Raw genomic sequence first — 26,954 nt, 5'->3', positions numbered from 1 at the left:
GACTCAATTTATATTCAGTCTTTGTAGGTGTGTGTTCGTATATCCGGACGCTGCTGTGTAGACAGGGGCAGGCCGTTTTTTGTTTTGTTTTTTCACAGCGTGGCAAAACTAAATTTTCCGCAGAAGTATGTGTTCCTCCCTGGGAAATTATGTACTACAAGACAAGAGAAAAAAGGGCGGTCGGACACAGGCACAGAGACAAACCAGGAATAGAGAGAGGGAGAGAGAGAAAAGGGAGAAGAGGTGGATGGATTATAATTGAAGCTGGAGTCGATTGTTCCAGCATGGCAGGCAAGTGCCACACTCTTAGACAGAGGCTAAGTAGGAGCAAGTTGGCCCACAGTCAGATTTGGGGAGCCGAGGTGCTTAATCATCCCGGGCTTGGTACAAGAGTTGACAGGTGAGTTATGAGCGGGCGCCACAGGTAGGAGCCCCAGTCTTCCCACTGCTCACTATGACCTTCGCTCTGGCCATAAATAATGCAGGGACCATAAAATACTGATTTAGGATAACTGGGCCGACCCTATCTCAGTCTGGGTTAATCTTGGCTTGGTGGACAGGCAAGGTAGGACAAGACTGCCGGGGGTTGATGTAATGCTCATATGCTATAAGTTGCACCTGTGTCCGGAGTCCAGTGTCAGTCTCTAGCTCAGTGTCAAGACTGGTTTCCTGACCCCTCAGAGTTTTTCGCAGGCTTGACCAGTTTGGAATTTGACCTGTATAAGTCTCGACCAAGCCTAAGTCACAATGACTTAATATCTGATCTCACGTATATGCTGACACAAATGGCAACAGTATGGATGGTAAAATATATCACTAGTGCTACAAAGGGGTACAAAGCAAAGTCTAGTGTCAAGTAATTGACACAATTTATGGGATTTTAGAAAATTTCAGCAGTCCCATACTCACTGTGCTCTCTACAGACACAACACGCACTGTAGACAAACAAGAGGATTATCTAGCTTGGATGGATCTGGCCATGAGGTGTAAAATGAAAAAAAGAACCTGAATAAATTGGCAGAGAAAAAGACATTTGGATGTGTCCATGTGAGGCATTAGGGGACGCTAAATTGAAAATAATGTGAATCGTAAACTATGGCCTAACCTAACTGGACATCTATGGAAGATAGTCGGTTACGCTTTCAATTTCCCTCATTCATTAAAATTACGTCTACAGAGACTAAGCAAATGTTGGCACTGTTGACAGTGTATCAATTTTATATGGTAGGGAGTAGTTATGTAGAGGACTAATGGAACAGGAAGTAGCTGTTGGATGAAGAGCTGCAGATGACACCTTCAGCTTCTCAGTAAAGTGACCAACTCCCTTAACCTCATTAATGTTGTTGTATTCCTTATTTGCATTGGGTTTAAATCCTAAATATTGCCAAATAGGCACCTTTTCGCTTTACCTACAAAGGCACCGCCATTGTCTTGTCTGGGACTCCTGCTACTTTTTTGTGCAACTTTGCTGCTGGTCCCTCTGCTGCACACAGTAGACACCTCCATGTTCTACTTCTGCTTATATTTCATGATGTGGTTTTGAAGGCCTGTCTTTTTTTTCTTTTTTTTTGCTGGTTCAAGCTCTTTCCTCTCAGCCTTGAACCTTTAGAATTCACTTTCAGTTCGATGACTAGCTATAACACTGTATAATGCAATCAGACACAGAGATATATAAGCCTCAATGATGTTGAAGGATAGGTTAATTATTTGGAATCTCCTAGCAAAATCTATGAGCCTGATTCCCCTATCGCAGTAGGAATATTTTGTTTTTAAAAAGCTGCACTGATGCAAGCATTTCAAGCTCTTGTTGACATTAAATTTCAAAGTTATTCATGGCAAGTGTGACAGTGAGAATCAAAGCCATTTAGAACATATACTGAAATAGCATGTATGGGTTTATGAGTCTTCCTTGTAATGACATTTGTCCGAGGTAACCTTTAATCAAACTTTGGACCTCTTGCCTTGTGATATGTGCATTACATTGAGATGATTCTCGGAGAAAGTAAACTGTAATGAATAATCAGCAATCATTCCATCATCCAATTTCTATTAGACAGGAGTTATTTTAATTAAGAGATTCATTAAGTTGGTTCATTAATTTCCCCCCAGGTGCGATGGATTCTCATGAGAATTCTGAATCAATTCTGCTGCCTATTATTTAATATCAGAGTGAACATTTGCTGGTTTAAAGGTCAGGTTCATTCTGGTTTCATTTTGTGGTGGGGTAGACTTAATTGACCGTCGATAAAACAAAAAAACAAAAAAAAACTTAACTAAAAAAACTCTTAAAGTAGCAGTAACTGCCTACATAAATCTATAAATTAATCTGTGGATTTAACCATTGCTGAAGTATCCTGCAGTAGGAAGAAACTGCTGTTTTTCCAAAGAATGCCAGTTATAATCATTTCAGCAGGCTGCTTAACTCATAACTGACCATTGCACATAATTTCACTGTATTTTCTGCAAGTCCTCTGCTTGCCCTCCAGCTGTATACAGTAGCTGTCAGCCCGGCACCTCTCTGAGTTGATGTATGCAGGATGCTATCTATCATTGCCACGACATTGCATATCCCCTTCAGTTTGACACATTCGACAGACACTCTCAGCGATTAATGCCATGGTATCACCTAGCTTGTTATCACTGTATCTGCAGAGGGTTCCACAGGCATTGAATGCTCACTGCATAGAATACAGTAAAGTCTCTGGAGCATGCAGCAGTGGGTTAATTTTGCTGCTTAGTTCTTTGAAGAGGCTTCATGAATATTATACCTGCTGAGTGGATAGTCAAAAGATCGCCTTGCTCCTCAGGCTCAAAAGGCATCCTGATGGATGTGAAATGTTGGAAAGACATCGTAGGACAAAGTGTTGGCCCACACCATCGATCACTCATGCGGAGCAGATGACACAATTCTCTCTCTCTCTCTTGCAGCGGGCGAGTTTATCAGTGCTGCCCAGAATATTTAACAGGGAAGAGAGCGCACCCGTGGGATCTCATTTGCACAGGTGTCCATCTGGTAGAAGTTGTCTGGGATAATCTCCACATCATGTCACATTTGCATCCGGGCTTCATGAAAATGGCACGCTCACTGTAAGCAGGGCGCGTGGCATCGGCCAGTTTGAAGGGCCGGGGGATTGTTTGTCAACACTGTAGCGAAGACCAGTGTGTGTTGTGCTAATCCACGAGGCAGTTAATGCTGCACAATTATGTAAGGATTTAACATGTTTGTAATTGTTTGTTGGTTCAGCTCAATTTGTGTAACCAGCTTTAGTTGGAAAATTAGCAATGAGATTTTCCTAAACACTGCCAATTTGTTTGGTCTTTTAACCAGGAGGGATTTGCTGCAGTCATGCCAGAGTACTTGTCAATTGTGACAGTCTTATTAGCCAGTTTGGGTAAAAGAAAAGGTGCTCCTATTGAATTCATTGATCATCAAGGACCTTTGCTTCTGTTCCCCTCCTTCAGATAGCACAACTTTCTCAGCACATCAATGTGTTCATTGATTCCCATGTTCTGTTAAGAATTACTCAAGCAGCAGATCCAATCTTAAAATCACTGTCCCATTAATGACCCAAACAGGCTACCTATAAATGCTTAGCAGCTGTATCTTTTCTTCTCCTGCGCCTCTGGACCAGGAGTAGATCTGATCAGGATCCGCACAAGGTTTTTGCATATACACATAAGAACGCTAAGCAGAGATTGGTTCAGTATTTATGAGACAAGCGTTCAGGGCAACACAAATCCACCGAAGGTATACTGCAGCACTGAGCAGTAAAATGTTTATTCCACCGTGGATGAATATTCACCAGTATCAGTGGGCCCAGGCGAGCACGTAGTCTAAACATTTCAAGTAATCTTGCATTTTACGCCCCCTTTCCCTTGCATTATAAATTTCCTTCTTCATGTATATGACCTGAGCAGTTACAGTGCATCAGTTGTAGCAAGTAATTTTCTGCTAGCTCGAGCTGCATCTGCCTCACACGTGAAAACAAAAGGCTCAATCAATCTTCAAGAGCTGTTGACATTCTAAGCTGTCGCTTCATGTCACCACTCGTGTACCTGCCTCTTATATACACACATGTACATTACAAGTACATACATAGTTTTAGTTTTACGTTGCGAGTTTAGAGGCAGACATATCATGCATTACTGGCATTGATACTTGAATGGATGAGAAATCGTTAGAACCTGTAATTGTCTGGATTAAGGGTCATACTGGAGATAACGATTCAGCACTCTGCATTAAAGGACAGATTTCTCATAAAAAAAGACAAATTGTGAAAATGATTAATTAGTTTCAACAGGAAGATTTCTCGCCGTGTCTCCCTCTGCTGCATTTAGTGATTCACATGGAATTAAATGAATGAGCCTTGCTGAGACTTTGACTCTGAATTTATGTGAAGCCAGAGATGGACCGCTGGCAGGACTTCAACATGACACAAGCTCATTTATTTCTGTGACTAATTCATTAATTTTTGTATTTTCGCAGGAACTCCACATACTGCATGAAGGTGTCCATGTCTCTCACAGTGGCAGAGAATGACACGGACCTCTGCTACAACTCCAAAATGAGGTTCTTTGAGAAAGCAGAACTAAGCAAGAGCAAAGACATCACCTGCACGGGCATTGAGGATTATGTACAGCCGGGAGTGGAGCCTGAGATTGTGTGGTACAAGGTAAGATATTCCCATTTTATTTACTGTCTGAATTCTTTTTTTTTTTTTTTTTTTTTAAATGAAGAATTGCAAGATGTTGAGGGAAGGGTTTTGTCTGCCACCTGAAACCTTTCATGCATTTTATTAGAAATGGAACCTTTCAATTACATTAAAAAGCTAACTCACAGGAAGTTACTTTATTCATCTGAAGAATAACCCAGATAAGGTCAGCTATATTCAGATCTAATTATCTTCAAATATCATCCCCTCTCTCACTCTCTGAAAATCGTCAACAAATTAGATGTATACCTGACAAAAACAAATCTATTTTGAAATTTAAACCGCCTCCTCTGGAGAAGTTGTGACGCCCTCAGTGTATCTGACCCAGTAAGACCACCCGGGTCCAACAGGCCTCTCTGACAGAGCTGTTAGATCAATCGCGGGGACCAGTTCATCAGAAATGAAAGTGTACTATATTAGGTGGCCACAATGCTTCTTCAGTTTTCCACTAAATCAAATTAAAATAGCAGATAATGACTGGGGTTTACACCCTCTAGTTATTGGCTCTCCTTTCCTCAGTGGGGTTGATTGAATTCTGGAAGCCTGTCCTGGAGCACAGTTGAAACCAAACCAACAGTGCCCCAGTTTCCTTTGCCGCAAGTGTTCTGTGGCCCAAAATCTGAAGGGCCAAGAACTCCATACATAATCTGCCATGACAGTATGCTGTGGAAATATAGAGTCCTCAGTCCGAGTTAAACCTTAGATTAATGTCTTGTGTAGTGTAACCAGAGGCAAGACACCTTAGGCTGAGCAATGGTGGAAGTGTGCTCTTTAGTTCATATTAATCCTTGTTTCCAACTTTTCACATTCAAAATTTTATACTCGCTCTACTGTCAGCAGTTGCCACGAGTAACCTTCCCAGTATTTGACACTTAACACTAATATATGTTTAGTTTATGTTAATCCAGGTGTCACCTAGTGTCAGTCATTGTATCCATTTTGAGATGTGCTTTTTAAGACAGTTTTTTGGAGCAAGTCCAAAATAAGGGAATTTCAATGTGGTATCGGAAATTTAAGTTTGATACATACACTTCAATTCATGGTTTGTCATAATTGTGATACACATAAATAACCATGTGATCGCAAAAGTACACCACGTACCCCACAAACCCTGATGTCTTTTTAAACTAACATGTTCAAATAAGGAAATTGCTTACTTCACAACGTGACGTCAGCTGTACATCACAAAGCTAGATTCTACTACGTAGGCCTAACCTACAAATACTGCATCACCACTTCACTCTGCATTAATACTACATTAACTCTGTCATAGATATTTCTTCAGATATGAATAAATAAAACAAACTCATGCCTACCTTTCCAAAGGAACATCATATTTATTGTAGCCTCTTAATACTGTTATGTTTGGTAGTAATGTTACAGCTTTTGATTTACATTAGTTGATTGGGCTGCACTAAAAATGTTCCTCACAACTTATTTACACACTCTCAAGTCTTTACTAGCTATGCTTTACTAGCAACTTTCCTTATCAAATCACTTCTTTGAAACTACCTAGTAATTACAAAGAACTTCAGACAGGCTTCACATATATACATAAACTCAACAGTGGTTATCTGTGTAGCTGCTGCAGCCCAATCAAGTGGAGAATACTTCCTCAGAATGATAATCACACAACCATTCAATCCCATAAATCACTGTTAAAACAGTATTTGTGTCTGTGCAAGAGGAATGCAAAAATGTAAATGAGTTTGTATAGCAATATGAGGTATATCTACTATAAGTGTTGAAAGCTGCTGTAGTTCTTTGCGATAGGCTTTTTACTAACCAATGGCTCTCTGTGGATTATAGCCTGTTTTCACTCAATATGCTTGAGGATAAGACAACTGTTGTTAATAATTAGAAGTATGCAAGTGAAAGCACCTTTCCCACTGATTTTAAACATTAGTTACACTCGAATGCTAACAGTGACACAGTGTGTTTGCTTTATCCTAACATTCCATATCCCCACTGTGTTTGTCTGTGTTTTAAATAAAGGAATGCAAGCCAAAGCAGTGGAGACAAACCATAGAAAGGAGGAGGGACACTTTGGCTATCAAGGAAGTACGGGAAGATGACATTGGGAATTACACCTGTGAATTACAGTTTGGAAACTTTGTGGTGCGGAGGACTACTGAGCTGTCTGTCACAGGTAAAGAAACTCTACATTTCTCCAACGCTGCAAATTATTCGTTTGCAAATTAATGTCTGCTTACTCTCGTTGAGAAGTTGAATCACTGACATTTACTGAAAGAGCAATAGGGAGCCTGTTTTTTGACAGAAAAAGGGAATTTCAGCAAGTGTACACTGAAAGCCTCAATGTAAACACATTTATTCATATTTAATGCATTTCAAAACAAAGTTATTTCCACAAAAGACTTTCGTCGTTGTCGCTTGTGCCTTTGTGCAGGGCGTCTGGTGATTGTTTTGTCACAGCTTATGTGTCTGACACAGTGAGCTGGCAAATGAACTGTGGCTTCAGGTTGTTGTTAAAAAATTAAGCTTTTTTAAAGCTGATCCCTGCACCTTTTGCCAAAGTGTCACAGTCAATAGCATCACTGTCTCTGTAACTTCTTGGCTGCTTTAATTGCTAAGTAGATGAATTCACACAGAGCCGCTTCAGCACTTTTTCTTAAAGCTGCTGAAATATTTAAGACTGAACCTAAAGTGGGTGACAGATTGCTTGCCACTGACGCTGTCACAGCCAAGGTTCACACAACAGGTACCGAGGATAGAGGCCGAACCCAAAATGTAGAACTTAATTACTTGCACCTCTTTTTTTTAGGTGAACTGAAGGGAATAGCCTCTAGCTGTCTTCCTGTGTGGTGTCAAAATGCTTCTTTGATGCTTTTAAGTTTCCTCTACCAGACTCTGAACATAACTAACTAACTAATATATAGTGACCCTTGGTTTCAAAGTTTTTATAGTAACATAATGTTGCTTTGAAAATCTTTCCTATTTATTACAAATCTGCTTCCTTCTAAGTTTCAAAAACTTTTTTGTTTCCGACATTTTCACATGACAACTGCTCCTCCTCCCCGTGACTCATTTGGCTGGGTTCAAAATTTCCTTGCCGTTGGCTCACGTCTGCAAGGATAATAATAAATGCAGGATGACTCAGCCCGAAACAAACCAGAGCGAAGTGAAGAGGTTCTGGATGGATAGAGGGGCTGTTACATTTCAGTGCAGCTGCCATCACTCGCCGTGGGTGTGAGGGTCAGACAAAGTGTTTACAGTTAACTGCTACCTGATTACACTTAATAGTCCCTTTTAAGACACAAAGACAGACTCGAGTGAAGGCCAAGCTAAGTCATAAATCATTTCTCAGCAGACTCAAAATGTCATCCTGGGGGAATAGTCTTAATTTCTCTATCTGCTTTGGAGACATTCAGCGTTTCCAAACAGGTGGCAAAAGATGATTGATGATTGGCAATGGCAGTAGAAGCGACATTTACTTTTTTTTTTTTTTTTTAAGAAAGAAATATACTCTCCCACCTGTGTCTGTACAGGTTGTGTCCCACATCCAGCCTGTGGGTAGACTGGCCAGGCTTTACCCTGCCTCTTACCTATTGCATGCTGGGATAAGCTCCAGTCCTCACAAACTTTAGGAAGAATAGAAAATGGATATAAACAGATACAAGTTTATTTAATCTTAAAATGTGATGAAGTTGTCATTCTATGTGAAATAGAAGGATGTGATAACACTTGAAAACAATGCATTATTGTAGTAGTCAGTTGTGTAGTTGTATAGTAGTGTATACGTGTTTGCATCACAGAGATGCAAATAAATAGATTCAGCTAAATTGAGTCATCTGTGAGTTACAAGATGCAGTTTTGCCTCGAGGTAACAAAGTGTAATACCAGTTCTCATTGTTCTTTCTGAACTTGGCGTTCCTTTTTATCTTTGGAGAGCAATGCCAATGTTTCACTCTGCATTTGGCTTGGTTGCACTCCTTTTAGGCAGAATTGCTTCCCTCTGAGTTTTGGATTTATTTATTTATTTTTCCGATTTCGATTGAAGAAGTTTTGAGTTTCTGTACGTGGTGTTTTTTTCTTTTGTGCTGCCACGGTGGCTGTACTGATCACGCTAACTACCCAGCTCTTTTTGATCCATCTTCTATTTCTGTCTGCTGCTGTCGCCTCGGTGCACATGAAACACATCATGTCATCTAAGGACGGAGATTTAGTTCTTGGAAAGAACTCCTGCGCATGCTGTTTAGACCTGCAGTTGAGGGTTGATTCACTCTTTGTAACACCTTGAACTTTTATGTGCTTACCATCAACAAGCAATGATGCAAATACCTGTCTGTGCACATTATTTCCATTTAGACAGAATTTGAGAGATCCACTGATTTTCTAATGAGTCTAAAGAATCCTCCTCTAGTTGTAATACTCTTGTGTGTACAAAACACTTAAGTTTGTCTAATTTTCACACTTAATCATTCTTACAAGCAGTCTAGGGTTTAGAAAATTGTCTGCCATTTATACCCACTATATCGTATGCATCTGAAAAGGAGAAACAAAAACACAGCATCACAGTGGATCTTCAAACATGAGCTATTACCTATAGCATAGGTTCTCGTTCACATTTAGGACACCTAAATTGACACAGATTAGACCATTGATAAGGTATTGGCCCAGGGAAGTGGATGAAACACATATCCCACTCTTGTGTTAGTTAGAATTAAATTGGTTGCTGGTAACCCCTGAAAGTACCTGCAACTTACCATAAAGGTCCTATTTGTAAAAAAGAAAAAGTCTCATTCCCAAATTGCATTGAGATGGTGGCCAGTCCTATCCTACATTCCCAAAGCACCACTGTTCCACAAGTTGGGAGTATGACACAAAAATCAAGTTTTTTTACAAATAGGACCTTTAAATATCACCTCCTGAGCAGCGCAGAAGTTTATTTCCAGGAACTTCTCCCCACAGGACTCAGGGGTCAGTGGGAACAGAGGCAGAACCTAAGATAGTGTTTAATGTCATCTCACCACTGCTGAGAAAAAAGAGCTTTCAGATCTGTGGTCCACACCTGACTTTTCTAATTGCGTACTTTCTTTTTTCTCATTTTTTTAAAATCTGGAATGAGTATACTTGAACCTTTATGTAATACCGTCATCAACCTCCCACAGATAGTTTCAATTTACCATCAAAACCCTTGTCACTCCCCTCTTTATCAACAGCCTACAGGCCCTCTCGCAGCAGTGCAATGGGACGAAAGGTCAGATTCCATTTGATTATAATGAGCAGCACTAAAATCATAACGAGCTCCCTTGCTGGGTAATTGGAAGCGACATTCATTTTAAAATGAAATTTGGGGGTTTTATGACTTCTTTGTAAGGTTCACTGTTTGATGTCTTAGATTAAACACGGCAGAATAAAGGAGCAGTGATGAAATAGATATACACTGGAGTAGCAACTTTGGTGAGTAAAATAGACTGTCAGTTTAGCTAATGAGCTGGGACTGATGCTGTTAACCAGCTTTTCTTATTTTGAACCAGCACACAATGAGGTGTTTGCTTAGGGGAGGGGATGGGTGTGCAGCACAAGTATGTAAATAACCAAAAAAGCCTGAGAGGTTGAAAATAATCAGGAACATATCTGTCTACATAAACTACCTCTGCCCTCCTCCGAACTGACTGATGCATTCACCTGATATTTTCCAAGGCCTGTGAGTGTGAGCGTTTTGTGTAGATCTGATACTCCGCTAGCTTTGTTACTTAAAGTAATTCTCGTTGCGACTCTCATTGCGGCAGACTTTCAGTCTAGCACATTCAAAAGCAATGTCTCAAGTGAACAATGGATTCTTGCTGGATAGCACCATTCTATTTTAGTGTCTTGCTTACCACTGAATATTATTGCACAGCGACTTGACTGGTTGGAAATGAAAAGGGACGATTTTGCTTTCTCAGCTCAGCCATTACTCTTGAATGATGGAAACTTTTCCCTTGATATGTGTTTTCCACAGTGCATTTGTGAGCTAGAAGCTATTTTCTGCAAATGTAGACAATAAAGGAAAACAAAAGTGCAGTTCAAGTTTCGAACATGAATTTTAAGTAGAGACTATTCATTGCTCAACTCATATTGAGTTTTTAGGAACATGACAAGTTTAAGGAGGACAAACCTCAAAAACATAAAAATGTGCACAGTGCTTTAAAGATACTGTTACTGGAATAACCACATTCAGTTGGTGCAAAAAAAAATATTTAGAATGAGAAAACTAAAGACACATGTCAACAGTATGAGTAAGATTGTGTTCAAGGTCCCAGACAGTATATTACTTCATTTTTAAATTGGTGCTGCCATTGTGAATACATTGAATCCATATACGTAGACTGCAAATATGTATCCTAGCGGAATCAGGAAATGTTTTCATAAGCTCCATCTCTTTATGTGAACTCAAGCTGTTTGTCTGAAAGCTTCCAATGACCCAATCTATGGCAAAGATAAAATAAACAGGGATTATCAAGCAGTATGCATGAGGAGGCCCTGCAATGTGCAGGAAAAAGGTCATGTGACTGATGGGGCTGGCTAGAATTTTTATGAAATCATTCTACACCACTTCCTGGCCTGGTATTATTACAAATGCCAAAGCCCTTGATCAGATGTTGTCAAATCATGAATCTGAATAAATTACTTACTCAAAGTAAGTAGCGTAAATATGATCCATGGGAAAGCTGTCCATGTGCCAACAATGTGTGGATTTTAAACATATAAACATATATCTAGAATTAAAATAGAGGTTTAATTAAAAGTTTTAATTATCCAGCACCATGATTCTACTCTCTTCCATTTTAGCATGTGAACTAGTCATTACAGCAAAGCAGTCATACTTCAGCTAACATACCATGCTGTTTTAGCAAGCTAACTGAAGTGAGCTGAAGTGATCAAAGCACAGCAGTACTGATTAGGTAAAGTCATCATCTAGAGACAACCGGCCAAAATGAGCATCAGAGGCTTTAGGATGAATCTATTTGCCTTCTTTTCAATATTGGAATCATCATTTGTTTTTTTCACATCCTGACCTGACACATCTTGGATGTCCTATAATATATGCAATCCTGTCACCATGATGAATGCCATTAAAGCTGAAACATATACATTCTTTTACCCTTGTGTCTAATCTATTGCTCTCTGGGAGCTGTTAATTTATTTAAGTTTTTGGAAGTAAAAATAAATGTTGCATGTGTCATGGTGGTGGCAGGCAGAAGGACACAGGCAGCGGGTGACACAAGCAGTAGAATTTAGATAAGAACAGATATAGTAGTAAGTCATGAACTCATTTTGCAACGGCTAAAATGTTAACATGGCCTGTTAACATGTTAACTTGATCCTCATAAATTGTTTACTCTTTGGTTCATTATGACACCATCACCTCTCTTACACCTCTATTCTCCAAAGTATATCTCCTGCCAGCACCATTTGGTGGCCATTACCAATTTCCTGTCCCATCCCTGAGTTGACTCATTAGCATATGAAGGAGATTGGAATATAATTGCTCCTTTTTAATTGATGGAAGATAATTAATCTGGCCAAGGTGCTGGTTGAAAAAAAGAAAACTGTTCACTGAATGGATTCAGAAAATAATCCTTTCTTTTTTCTTTTGAATTTTATACACCGTGTTATCAGCAGGTGTTCGATGAGGTTTATTAATTTTCTCCGTCTTTTTTCTGTCATTACCTTTGATATTTTGTCATTTTATTAGAGAACATACTTATGAATAAATATGAAGCTCGTCATTATTCTGTAGGTTTGCTGTGATTTGAATTTGTCCCCCTGCTGTGGCTGGTGGAGCTTTTCTGAAGAGTGAGAATTATTCATTGTAGCAGGGCATAGTTAACTTGCTGAACTTCAATTTCTTCTTTTTGCGTTTTGAGCCATAGTTGTAAATTTGTGGAAGTTGCCCAACACAGAAATACCTGGTAGACTTCGGTGCTTAGTTGGTTTTAAATGTGTGTCATACCCTTGGCATTGCATTGTGATCTTCACACCCTGACCTGCTTCTGAAGTACTAGCACCTTTTTTAGTGTTTTTTCCATGGGCATTTGGACCAGACTTGTTTTCATTGCTCATGATGATACATACTGTAGAATAGCATGATGGGGAAATGGGGAGGAGGGAATCATTTGATGAGTTAAGTTATTGTAAAATATTGAATGGTTGGACCCTCCTTTTTGCGTATTACCACAATTATATTTGAAAGTAATCTGCACAAAAAATGATTATCTCCTGAATGTAACTACAGTATTTGACATCTAAAAAAAACGGTACTCAGTCATTGAAATAAACCAGGAATATGCTAGTTAGCTAAAAGAAAATATACTTTAGCATCTGAGAAAATGATCATCTTCGAAACTTGCATTAATTAATGTCTAGAGCCACTTATGCGACAGCGGACACACCCTATAAATACAGCACATATTATCACTTATTCCAAGCTGATATGGTGAACCCTTTAGCAAGCCATTGCTTATCTACAGCTCTTACAGAGAAATGATAAATAAATTCAATATGCACTCTTCCGTTAGCTTTATTTTGCTCTCCAGCAACTCCTCATGAAAGTATCTGGCTCTTTAGCTGCTGAAGGCTCCACTGTGTTCACCAGTTGGTTGTAAAATTGCAATCTTGTGGTGAGCAGGTAGCATTTGTTGGGGTATTGGAGCTTAGAAAAAAAGTTTCATGCTGGGTCCGGATATTACACTGATGAGCCTGAGTGAGAGCTAACCAGAACATTACATTTGCAGGCTGCACAACCAAATATTGCACAAAAATATTGATTGTAGCAGCTGTAAGTTGAAACTAAACCTTGGTTGAAATGGTCTGTATCAGCCAATATCAAAAGATTATAGGTAAACATGGAAAGGTTTGGATGGCAAAACGTATTATACATGATATGAACCTTGAGCATTAAAGTTCATCCTTGGTCTTGGTAACAATATGTGTAACAGAAATATTTCTCTTTAATAGCCTTTATAGAGTTTCTTTAACATATGCAACAACTAATATCACATAAGTGAAGTTTTATACAACTGTAGACAGTTTAAAGTGTAGATCATTTAGTGGAAATTGTTTTGATCATTCTTACACCCATGACATGCACATAATACATGACATAAAATACAAACTTTTCACAAAACACAATGCTGCTGATTGACATTAAAAAAAAAAAAAAAAAAACAGTTCTACGTGAAGTGGGAAAAAATACTGTGACCGAGATGGAAAGAAAGGAAGAAATGTCGCCACTGAGTTGCATAGAGTTTACTGTCTGCTACTTGTTTACTTTACCATGCCGATTCCCAGGGGAGCTGTAAACTATCATGAAATGCACTTCAAGTGGAGTGAAGGGCTTTTAAAGCATGGTGGATGGCTGTTTATCAATTAAACTGATTTTTTTTTCATGTTTGCTGCTGCTCAGTTTCTTAAATGAAGTACTGGATGAGGGTCTCTGGAGAGTACAAGGACATTTACTTGTCTAGTCACATGTAACACTGTGTATGCTTGTCATTCTTCCACAAAAAATACACCAAAACACCAAACAGCAGGAATAATGGCGAATAAAATATCAAATCTAAATGGCAAGTATTTTGTGTTGTCACGGTATTTGAAGATTTATGATGCCATCTTTTTTATCAGCTACTTTTCTGCCTGAACCCTTGCCATGCCATTTGTTACCTCCCACCACCACCATACTCTAATACTCCAGTGAGGACCAAGTATCAATCAGAGGTGAAAGGCAAGAACCTGAGGCTTTCCTTCACAGCCAATAATGGAAAGTCTCATGCTGAGCTTTGAAAGTGTTTTTTTTTGTTTTTTTTGTTTTTTCCTTCATCCTCTACAGCCATCAACTAAATTGTATAGTCAAGCATGGCATCAAATGGCCTTGTTGAAAAAGGACATAGTCGTGATTACGTCACTATGCAATCAGAATAAGAGAAAAATATGGAAATATGCTCAAAGTCCTCAGTATTTACCATTAAAACATTTCCTCAGTTCTGCATCAAGGACATTCATTGTTTCTGTTCACTACAAAGTGGATGTGTTCCAAACAGTCTCTTCCTCTGGCTTTTTCCTTTAAAAATAAAAAAGAACTGTCCTTGACCTCCACCAAGACACAGAGACATGGAGTCAGCTGAGTGAATTTAAGCTGAGGACTCTTACCTTGTACAAACAACTTGACACAACTAATATTGTTAAATCAAAACAAAAAAAGCCTGGTGTTTTTGCTGAGACCTGAACTGGACCACTTAAACACGAGCAGCAGCCAGGTTTATCCTTGAAACAGTGGACTGGAATTCATTACCGAGAAGTCACATGACCAACGTTTTATTTTCTTAATGACTGGAGAGGCCGGAGGTTATGAAAAATTATTTTCTCAGAGGTGTCACGCACCAGTATGCTCCATTCGCCCTCTATTAATAAGGGAATTGTGCATTTTTGCTCAGCTTCAATTCATTACTCGCTGTGCTGTGGTGAAGATTTCCCACCACTGACCATACCACATGTCAGAATTTAATTTGGGTTTATGACATAATTGGGCCTCATCTACAGTGGAGAATGAGCACTCCTCTCTGCTGCAGCTCTTATTTGTGATTTAGGTTGATGAGGCAGGTGTATTTTTAGATTAAACATTTTCTTGTGCAGGCCTAATTTGCAGAAGACAGATCAGCTGGAGAAGTCTCGAGCAAAAATTTGCTTTGAGGCTTGTCTATGAAAAACTTATTGGATCAACAAATACGCTCATTGTTGTGAGGATATCATGTCGGCAGCTTTTTAAAGAGATTGTTCACATAGGATTTGCCTGTAAAATGCCAAGAAATTATCACAATGCCAGAGACAAATTCCCAAGGTTATCTTTATCTTTTAAAACTGTTGCAGCAACAGATAATTGTAGCTGCGGGAGCTAAGGTAGAGCTTAATTTGATGTATATATGTATATATATATATGTATATATGTATGTATATATGTATATATATATGTGTGTGTGTGTGTATATATATATATATATATATATATATATATATATATATATATATATATATATATATATATATATATATATATATATATATATATGCACACTTATGCCACACCTGCCAACCGACAGTTTAACCACACTGTGTTTTACAATTATATGAAACAGACAAAAGCAATAAACGCTCATAGTATAGAAGCTGGAACAAGAGAACACTTGGCTGTTTTGTTTTGTAAATTATTAAAAGATGAGGTGATTATCAAAAAATGTGGTATTTCGCTCAAAATTTGAGTAGTAATTTGTATTAATTGAAAAACATTCACTTTCTGATTTGAATGTACAACCCATATTCCCCAGTAAATCAGGTTGATTTGAACACGATTGCCCCCACTGCGCTTTTGCTCCATTCTGTAGATTTTCCACAACACAATTCTCCAGGTCAGAATTGCAGTTCTCCGCTGTGTCCAGCTGTTTGCCTTAGCTCCCATGTGTTCAGCGATGCCCTCATTCCCCCTGTGGTTTGGCAGCCTGTTTGTTATGTGTTCCCCTGCCATCACGAGCGAACCCAGTGAGTCAACCCAACCTCGGCTCTGATCAATCCAGCAGCAGAGTGTGTACACTGTAGTGCACACTCAGCATCCCGGTGGGTTTCCACCTGCTGGCGCCATCAAAGGAGCAGCACACAGGAGATGTGATTGCAGAGCTTTCAGCAGGGAAGGAAGTGGGCGAAACAGGAGAGAAAATATCTGAGCATGAAGCATGTGCAGAGCACAGTGTTCTCAGACTAGAGCAGTTACTTGGTTACTGTGTATCAGTACAAGCTGTAATTTTACTGAAAACTGTGGATAAACCTGTCAAACTGCAATACTTGCATGAAAAAAGGCTTTGAAGTTATGAATTGGTTGTAACTCTCCAAGATGAAGAATGTATGGATACTTCCTCCATCTGTCTCGCTCTATATCCAGTGGTCATCAACAGTGTTTGTGTGATATTGTTTGCTCCTGTGAATTGGTGACAGGTAATTGGCAGTGTTTCCCCAGATTTTTTGTTGTTGTTGTTTTCGTTGGCTTGACACGGCAGATCTGAGCCCCGTGAACAAACTGCCGAGGAAGAGCTCCAGGAATTAGTTTGACTTGGCCGGCTTTCCGCAAGGTGAGATGACTTTGATTAGCGTCCCCTTGTTTGATGAGATGGCACTTTCTGGGCACAAATGCTGTTTTAAGCAAACAAAGGACTATCTCTCTCGGTGTTTTGTAACAAGATTTAGGATGCAAAGCTAGCAAAGGTGGACTGAGGGATTAATTTTTTTTTTGTGCTAAGTATCAGGTCACTTAGAATTGAATGCATCTTTGTCAGAAACAGGAAAATATTGTGTTAACATATTCTAAATGCAAAAATTGACATCTGATATTTTGTATATATATTTGGTGTTAATATACCTTTGACAGTGAAGTTGGAGTTGCATGTAAATCTAAGTAAGAGCAAAATGATGAGTTGGTATTCTGTTATTTTGGTCACTGACTAAGAGTAGAAGCATTTTTTTTTTTCATGTCACTCAGTTTCTAACAGTGGCATGTGTTGCACACATTGCATGTGTTGTTGAAGCAGCCCGAGCTAACTGAATGCCACTTTTCTTATCACCTAAGTACATAACACATTATGTTACACAGTGTCCCTTGAAATTCTGCTCACATAAGACAACTCAGCAGTGCTGGATTACCTGTTGCATTCCAATGTGAGAAGCAACATGCCCTTTATGTCATGAAGCAGAAAGCAAGCACAACACTTACTGAGCGTGTCATGCCATACATAAAGAAATGGTAGTCACAGAAGTCACGATGCACATGAAGCTTGAATGGGATTTTAAAATGACTGCTTTTATGGAGAGCTCGTGGGATGTAGAGCAAAGTCCTAATGAGCAGTGACCTGCATTGATCAGTGTTAGGCCTAATGTGCGGTAAAAAGCAATGGTAGCGGGTGCTCTGAGGTGTGTCATGTTCCACTAGTGTTAACGTGGATGGATGCGTTCTAATGTCCATGCCAGAAATTGTCACTGACCAGCTATCACTGACTGTACCATCACTCATTGGTCCATGGACTACTATTTTGAAGCCTTTTTTGGAGCCAGAAGTGACAATATTTGGTGACTGGAATGACACTCGGAAAAGCGCATACCCCCACCAATGGTAAAACTCAAACTCAATAGTCCTGTATCACTCTAAATTTTAAAACCCCCATAACTGTATAATCATAATTTAAGTTTACCAGATCTGGCACAACAAAACCTTGCAGTTGCAGAATCAGTGACTTACAATGATAGCCACACCCTAATGCATTCCCCACTTTATCATCTATTTTACTGTAAATTGAACCATAATGTATAAAATTAACACCATGCTGTATTTAAGACTTGAAACTAGTGATTGAGACCATAAACTCATTAGAAAGCTATTTACTGAGGTAATTAATCAAGTCAGAAGTAGGGTAATTTTCTCATAAGCTTGCAAACAATCAGATGTATTTTTAGTAATTCAACTTCTGTAATTAAATGTTCCACCTTATTAACAGCAAAATGCATGATGATTGAAGGCCAACTGACAAAGCAAACAAATCAAATATGGGCACTAGTCAATCAAAAGTGAAAGAGAAAAAAAAGGGTTGCCTTAAACTATGGTCTTTCTGTAATACTCACTAAGTGTAATGTTAACCATACATTAACCTATACAAGCTATTCCCTGAAATAAAATGGCCATGAACAACTCTAAAACATTGGCAGCAAATGAAACTTAGCATTTAGCAGTAACATCCAATATCAGTATTATGTGTGTTGTCAGTGGGCTACCTGTTATTTGGTGTCAATGTGGTCTCTCTACATAATATACTGAGAGTGAGCGAGAGACAAATAATTTGACTGGCTGAGAAAATGATTCATCATCTCACCCACCACCACACCATACGCCACAGTTACTGAATACCTTTGTCCCTGGTGCTCATGGATGCACAAAATGTCAACCAAAATGAAGGGGTGCACTTTGTTAGCCCTCACTGTTTGCTCCCTCACAACACATTTATTGCACTGGTCTTTGTGAACGGGTGATTAAATCAGCCCCTATCAGAACTGTTTTGAGTGAATATTTACCAGAACCCTCTTTGCCTAAGAAACGAGGACTCGTGGAGCAGGTGAAACCAGGCAACAGATGTGATGCTGGTTTGAACAGATGGTGCAAAAATGCAAAAAGGTCAGGTGGTCTGGTGCCTGTGCTGCTATTGCAGCACATTGATTGGGCTTTTTTTTTTTAAGACGGAAGACAGAATCCCTGACAATAATCCCCCAGCATGAAAGTGGGATCAAGAGCTTAGAGGCCCTAATTACTAACAGTGAGCAGCTATTTGACATATTCCTCCTGATTTGACAGGTATGATGAGACTTTTGATGGATGTTGCTTTCTCATACAGCTAAAACTGATCTGAGTGAAATGAAAAGAAATGTGTTCCACTTTAGGCCTGCACCACATCCTGACTGCACTTATTTATTTTTACTGTTTAAGTAGATTTACACATATCAATAATAAAGTAGTACTTTTTTTCATTATTCCCTCCTTCAAGGGATATGCTCTTAATGAAGTCTAGTGTTATTCAGGTGATTCAGGTTCCCCAAACAAACAGTCACCTTTGCAGTGGGCCAGTGTCATACATCTTGTCAAATATCTATCAATTAGCAAACTGTGCTTACAAATGCTCCTCTGACACACTGTTCATCTGGGATTGCTAATTAAGATGACGTGTTACATAATTAATGCCTTCGCTCAACTAATTAGTGCTCACTTAGTGCCTTAGCTTTGGAGATGTGAAAATCTGTGCTAAACTAGTGTTAATGATATTCCACACTGCAGTGGTATGGAGCAAGGGATTAAACTAGACAGGTTTGGAAAACCAAGGCTCCTTATTGTTTTCAAGATTTTCATAAAACTGAAATTTTGAGCACAGTGTTAAAAAGTGCTTTTCGACCTTAATGCTGTGTTGGAGTGTCTGTACATACTGTTGTTGGGTTGATATTGAGTGATTTATTGCTCCTGTCAAGGCTGCGAGTACATGCGTCTGTAGGCCCGGAGATATTCTCCCCCCTCTTTTCCTGCTTCTCCTATCTGTGACAGTTTGTAGAAATGCCCCATCAAGGACACTCCAGCCACGTGTCAATCCACTGATTCCACCGGAGAGATAAGAAGGTGGGAAGGGACGGCGGATGGGACGCTTGCATAATTTATAGTGAGCAAAAATCAATTTTGTGGCATAAATTACTCCGTTGTTAATTAGTTGCAGATTGGTCTTTTACAAAAGGTGCATTCTAAATCACTTCAGGGAGAGAGTCGTTGTGCCGAGACGAGGCTCGATTGTTCAGCTGGTGATAATTTCGCATGATGTTGTGATGGAAAATTAGGCTTGTTTCTGTATTTGGAACGTGAGCAAAATCTTTTCAGGAGATGAAATGCTCCCTATGACTAGAGTAGGAGGACGTGAATATTTTTGGTCCCTCTACTGGTAATGCAATGAACTTACTGAGAAAAATGGAAGCTTGTGTTAGTCAAGTAAATCCCCTTGCTCCTTTCACACGTTGACACACGCCCTCAGTACTGCGCACACACTGGGACATGCCACCACACAAAACCTCGGTCAGGGAGATTGCTTACCAGCGCTTAGTTCAGTGGTGATGCCCAGTTGGGCCTTGATGTAATGGAAATTGATTGCACTGCTCCCAGGCTACACTGTCATGACAAGTTATTTTAATGGCACTAAAGCGGGCTTATGCTGAAGTTTAGAAGGAGGAGGGCGGGGGCAGAGCAGTGACTCGGGGCATATTTGCAGCATTGCAAGGCTTTTTATTTATTTATGAGATAGCACAGTGCTTCGCCAGAAAAAAAAAAAAGAAGGCAAGTTTACAATGAGAGATTGAGAAGAAAATTATGGGGGTGGATGGGTGATGGTGGTGACAGCAGAGAGCCATTTTCCTGCCAGCGTGAGAGTTACCACCTCCGAAGTGGTTGCGGTGGTTGAAGTGCGCCACAAAAGTTATAATTAAAGAATGATTTGTGCCTTTCAGTGCACATTTAGGTGTCAGTTCAATGACGGTACAGTATAGTGCATACAAGCCATATACTGTATATGTCCATTTATCCCAGTAGTATCCAACCATGCACGGAGAGAAGACATTTTCAGCCGATATGAAATGTGTTGTTTATTGGCCTCACACAGGTAATGGTTGCAACATAACTGTGACAGACGGAACTTTCCAGGTTCTCTGTGTGCCTCTGAGTTTTCTTTCTGTCCCCATCCAGACTCATAAAATAACAGTAATAAAGACCGAGGCCTTAGCCCGCCACCATTTCCACAGTAATGTTTGTTCCACAGGTGAGGTCATTTCCCGTTAACAAGTTGCATTCAGGTAACTCCTAGCAGGAGGTCATCTGGGGTTTGCTGACACGTGCATTTGTATTATTGGAGGAGACTTGCCTGTTCTTTGCCATGGGCAAACTTCTGCAGAAGCTGTTCTGCTCTCAGTCTGCCTGTTTCCTCTTCTTTTTTTTTTGTTTTTGTTTTTTTTCCCACAGCCTTTTCTCTTCCCACTCTATTTAGTTGCTGTGTCATAAACAAAATGATTTATATTATACGCAGAAGACATACAGGACTATGCGATGAGTACTTAAGAGCCTCATAACACAATCAGCTCCTAATTTACTTTAAAGTTTAATGGCATTTTGAGTTTAATGGCATTTGAGATTGCAACATCTCCGTAATAAATTACATGCATGAGCACTCCACGTAATGTGTTTCCCTCATGTTTTGTCCGCAGGCCAATTATGGCTCACTGTTTGACAGTGTGGCCAAATCAAAAGGTCCCTGCACTCCTTGACAGCTAAAGCAGCCAATTAAAATCCAGCACCGGTGCTGAAACAGCCGTCAACGCCCACCGTGAGTGATCATTACCACATATGTGGGTTGGACGCTATGCGTGGGCAGTGTATTGATCGAGATTGTGAAAACTGATCTCACACTTTGGCCCCGAAGGAGCGAGGCTGTCTTGCTTAACGGCGATTAAAGTATCAAGTCTGGTTTTGAGCAAAGTCGCAAACTCACACATATGCACACACACTCTCTCCCGCTGCGCCGATTGCCAATGCCAGTGTCACCATCCACCGTGCACAGCAGTAGGCCACATCACACAGGTCAGCAGAGCCAAGACCTCACTCACACACCGCTTGATCGTCTGAACAAGTCCGGAAATTAACTTTGATGTGGAATGTCTGTGGGCGAGCAGCTCAGGTCCCACGAGGGGGAAAGAGGTGGCTGGTCAGCTGCGTCTGTGGGCGAAATGTGTTTGCCACATGCAGAGATATGAAAGAGAGCATGAGAGAGGAGGAGTGTGAGAGAGAGAGAGAGAGAGAGAGAGAGAGAGAGAGAGAGCGCCACCCCCATATACTCAATGAGGAGTCACTCGTCTACTTCAAATATGCTTAATTCATATTCAGCTCACATGGTGTTGTGGGCTTATAGGGCTGGCTTTAATACATCTCAGCTCCCTGTGTGACAGATCTGGAGCATGTCTAAATTAGATAGTAATTTCAATGAAGTATCTCTTACAATATATACAGGAGCAGGCCTATCATTAGTACAAAGTGCCCCCCTCGGTGACATTAGGAAGCTGCTTTGGCCTTCTTGTGTTTCTTCTTGTGTTTCCTCATACCTCGGTGACAGCATAATACACAAAAGTGCCTTACTAAAACTACTTATGTGAGCTTTTTCCATTCTGCCATTTTGTGGTTAAAGCTGCAGTAGGCTTTTTTCTTTTACCACTTTAATCCTAATGATTTCGCTAATGAATATCTGTAAGCTGGAAGGGGTGCTCTTTGTTACAGTCCTGCTGAAAAATATCACCTGACTCGAAGCGCTATTGAGGTTTTGTTAAGCCGATTCTAGCTCCTGTTTTTTAGGGGTTTTTTGTGTGTTTGTTTTTGAGCCCACAAATTCAGAGCTGAACCTTGTTTCTAGCAGCAAGCAGTTTTTTTTTAATTTAGAAAAGTTATTGCAAACCCACCACAGCTACCTGCCCAGCACTGGATGATCGTCAAAGTTAACACAAGCACATAAAAAAAGAAGCACCTCTAGCAAGATAAATTCTCAAGTAGAGCAGAAAACAAGAATAAATATTTGTTCCCTAGAGGACATCAAGTAAGTGGTGTAGCCACAATCTGACGTTGCTTATGTATGGTGTAACTTATTCTTTCGTTGGGATCAGTAACATGATTATCTAATTACGAGATAAATCTTGTAACACAAAAAAGTTCTTATAACAATGGAGGAAAAATCGTTTGACAGGATACAATGTCAAGAACAAGTATCCCTGAATTTAACGAGAAGAATGTGAGAAGATCTTACAGTGAGAAAACTTCTCTTGACATATCCATTATGGCGAAGAATCCTGATTGAACATTTAATTGTCTCCCTTTTATGATAGGAAAGACGTGCTAATATCAAAGGAACGATCTTAATATGAAGAGTAAAACATGAATGCAGTAGTGCTCCGTATTAATTAGCCTGCAGGGTGCATAATTCTACTGTACAGTCCTGGTGTGCGTTTTCCATCGCGACAACATATGGGCAGGAAAATACATAAAAATGCTTCTGCTTTCCATCCTTCTGTTGCATCCACGTAAATGCCCCCGACATGTAGGGTAATTATCTTTTAATATTCCATATTTCATTCAGTTTAATGACAACTGCCTTTGAAAAGAAACCTCCTGACAATTAATGACTTTTACTCTACACTGATCTCATATACAATCAAAGATTCTGCGACATTCATCAGCTGTCCACCTGCATTCCATCCACAGAGCCAACCTGCAGTCTGCCGGCATGTGGGACCACTCTGATCTAACTGACTTTACCCTCAGCTCGACTGATGGCATGATTAAAGCCTCTCATTGCATTTGCTTACAGTACATCAGCCCCTTTTTAAATACTCTGCTGTGACTTTCTAATTTAAACATAAAAAAGTGACCTTTACTTGCCTTTATGAGGTGAAACAATCCTTTCATATTTTAGTGTCTGATTTTGTTAAGCCTTTTAGTTATTTGAAGACATCAAACAATTGTCATTTAGTCATAAATTTAAATTTAAAAAAGTTGTCCTTTAATAAATAATATAATAATGAAAGGCTTTTTCAGATTATCATGACATGACCGACATCTGAAAATTATTTTTAGAAAGTACTGTATTAGTGCGGTGTACAGAAGTCTACTTTACATTTTAAGCTATTTTCTCAAATCCAGAATTAAATGATGCACTACAGAAAGTGGAATGAGTGCAGGGCGCAGGAATTCCTCCGACTTCACCTGTTCTGACTGCACTTGATGGAGGAATGATAATGCAGCTTCATGGACAAAAATTGTCAGATATGCCTTGCTTGTATTGAGTTGCACTCTTTTTTTGCAGAAGCCATGTTGCAGTTTTCCAGAGGCTTAAATCTTGCATAAATCACTCCCCATCTTCCCCATGTCTATGTATAGCACCTCACCCCTGAACGACTGAAGTGGATTTAAAAGGTGAAATCTATAGAGGTTCATAGCTTTCACCTGGATCATTCTGGTTCATGGAAAGTGCAGGCTGTCCTAACATTGCACACGCTCAGTCTGTTTCACACTGCCAGCTTAAATTAGTGTATTTTCATGCCTTTTTGACACAACCTTTTGTTTTTTCATCAAGCCTGAAAACCGGTTTCTGTACGGAATACAAAACTGAGAGGCCGAGGCAATACAATTGCAAGTAAATCCAGCACCTCTCAGCTGAGCATCAGTACAGTTTGGGCCCTGAAGCTCCCTTGGGGACAATGGATTCAGGGGGTTAGCACAAACCAGCGATGTAGGGCACCACAATGGCAAAGCTACCCCTGCTGGCACACGGCACCAACCACTGACCTGTTTAAACAGCTGGAACGTTTGGCACTGCCTGCCTCCGGAGATTTGCAGGGCCACTGGCAAAAGGGCTGAGAGGAAGGAAGAGGGGGGAGGGGAGAAGGAAGGGGGATGGGAGGCATGGCGGCGGGGCTTGGAGAAGGGATTCATAGCTCAGCAATAGGGGGCCACTGTGCAGAAATGGCACCAAGCAGGAATTAAACAGGCCACTGGCAACAAGCTGAGGAGGAGGAGGTTGGAATAGAGTTCAAGTCAGATAGACACAGTTTCTAACAGGGGGCTGGCCAGTCTGTGGGGTCACTTTGGCTTGGCAAGTGCAATGAATGGGTGATCAGGATAAATAATAAATAGATTGTTTGGGAGTGTCTGTGTCAACTGTTTTGTTTTCATTAGGAAAAAAAGGAGTCTCTGTGTTTTCTGGGGGGTTTCGGCTGTGTGTTATAGGCGTGGGAGGTTACTGACTCACACAAGGGAGCTCTTAGTAGCTTGCGGCAGGGGTTTAACCAAAACTAAGCAGTCACTGGCTGGAGGTGGAGAGGGACAAGTGGGCTGGAGGCTGGAGGTGGGGTTGGGAGGATTGACAGACCTGCATTAATGACTGCAGTTGCACTTCATGTTTTGAATAGGTGTCCTGTCACATCAGTCAAATCCAGTCCAAGCTTTAAATCCCGATGGGTCACCAAAACAATATAAATATGACACATACATACAGAATGCTTTTGTGTGTTGTTCTCACGGGCATGAGCGAACAGCATATTTTGTCTTATCATTTGGTGGACTAGTTGCATTTATGTGTGACTTTGACTAGTTTGCTGAAACTTGAATATCAGCCGAACCAAAGAAGACACGCAGAAAGAAAATGTACATGTACAGAGCAAATTAAACACTTGATGTATGATGTATCTAAATTTTACAGGAAAGTATAGTTAATACTACAACGCCATATTTGACATATTTGCAGCTATCATTAGCATGGTAACTGCAACTTTTATCAAGGTTTTCTGGACCACAACCCAAAACTGACCTGTGGAAGACTGACCAAAAATAAAGCGTTCAAGTTCTTAAAAAAGGGACTCTAGCAGACCTGGTACAAAATAGATTGATGGATAATAAGACCAGATCCAAAATGTGGTCGACCTGAGAGGAGAAAGAATACTAACACTGGCAGCAGCATGATATGCTACCAACCAACAATCAGCTGCAATGCAAGTCATTTTCCAGTTTTGTCTCATGATGACACAGACCAGAGACCTGTGGCAACAGAACAGAGCGCTACTTGGATTCAATATATCTGGATGCCTTGGTCACCAGGGACACATTATGCCATGAAGACATCCACAGTGCAGCGCGTTGTGCTCTGGCAGCAAGAATGACATAGGTGAATCAGTTGTTCTCTGCCAGTCATAGCCACTCCTCATGATTTTCACTTGATCAGAATGGCGTACCTGCTGGGTCACAATGTCATCTCAAGCTTGCAATGACGATGCAAGAGAATGTCAATGACAGCCCAGGTTTATACTTTGGTCCTCAGCCAGAGGGCTCTACGGAAGGTCAGGGGTGTGTGTGTGTGTGTGTGTGTGCGTGTGTGTGTGTGTGTGTGTGTGTGTGTGTGTGTGTGTGTGTGTGTGTGTGTGTGTGTGTGTGTGTGTGATGAGAAAGGTTGAACTACAGTGAAGGTACAAGGTTAAGAGGCAGATGAAAGAGTGTCAGAGAAGATCTGCTCTACAATCACTGCAGAGATCACGATGATTCAGTTCGCTTTATTAGTCATATTGCGCAAGGTTGCCAGGATATATGACGAGAAGGGCGAGTGTGGAATCTAAGGTGCAAGAATACAGCGGCACAGTTATTAGCAGTATATTTTAAATTAAACAATTAAGGTAGTACTGTATCAGTCACTGTACAGTAGCTACAGAGGGACCAGCAGGTTTTGGTTGCTGTTCAGCAGATGATGTCATAACACCTCTGAGATGCATGCCTCCTCACTGTTAGCCCAGCCAAGGATTTCTGCTCTGCTTATGTAACATCCATTTGAGAGCTTTTTATTATTAAAGACGATCATATCCTTGTTTATGGAAGTGCTTAAGCCCCCGGTTTAATCTTTTTTTTTTTCTTTCCAGAGGTATGTCGGAGGCAGCTTTGATGAATAATGCAGGGGGTCTGTGCTATACTCAATGCACATTCCAAAAGATGTTTGAGCACTGAACCAGGTGCCAAAAAACAGTGGCTAAAATCATTTCAGGCATCAGCAATCAAACCTCGCAGTGGTTAAAGTGAATTGCCAATATTTGATCAACCCAGTTTGT

At 40.2% G+C, this 26,954-nt stretch overlaps 1 protein-coding gene across 10 annotated transcripts in view; it reads left to right on the top strand.

Moving 5' to 3' along the window:
* Positions 1 to 26,954, top strand: part of LOC119015607 (interleukin-1 receptor accessory protein-like 1) — a 298,993-nt gene that overhangs the window by 163,066 nt on the left and 108,973 nt on the right. For all 10 annotated transcript variants that reach the window (XM_037091778.1, XM_037091773.1, XM_037091776.1 and 7 more), the window contains 2 exons: positions 4,487 to 4,673; positions 6,708 to 6,861. In XM_037091778.1, the coding sequence (XP_036947673.1) occupies positions 4,487 to 4,673; positions 6,708 to 6,861 (341 nt within the window). The remainder of the gene's footprint in view (positions 1 to 4,486; positions 4,674 to 6,707; positions 6,862 to 26,954) is intronic.

The sequence above is a fragment of the Acanthopagrus latus genome, chromosome 24 (genome assembly GCF_904848185.1).
Source record: "Acanthopagrus latus isolate v.2019 chromosome 24, fAcaLat1.1, whole genome shotgun sequence".
In the NCBI taxonomy this organism is placed as follows: domain Eukaryota; kingdom Metazoa; phylum Chordata; class Actinopteri; order Spariformes; family Sparidae; genus Acanthopagrus; species Acanthopagrus latus.
This window is presented reverse-complemented; position numbering and strand designations above follow the sequence as displayed.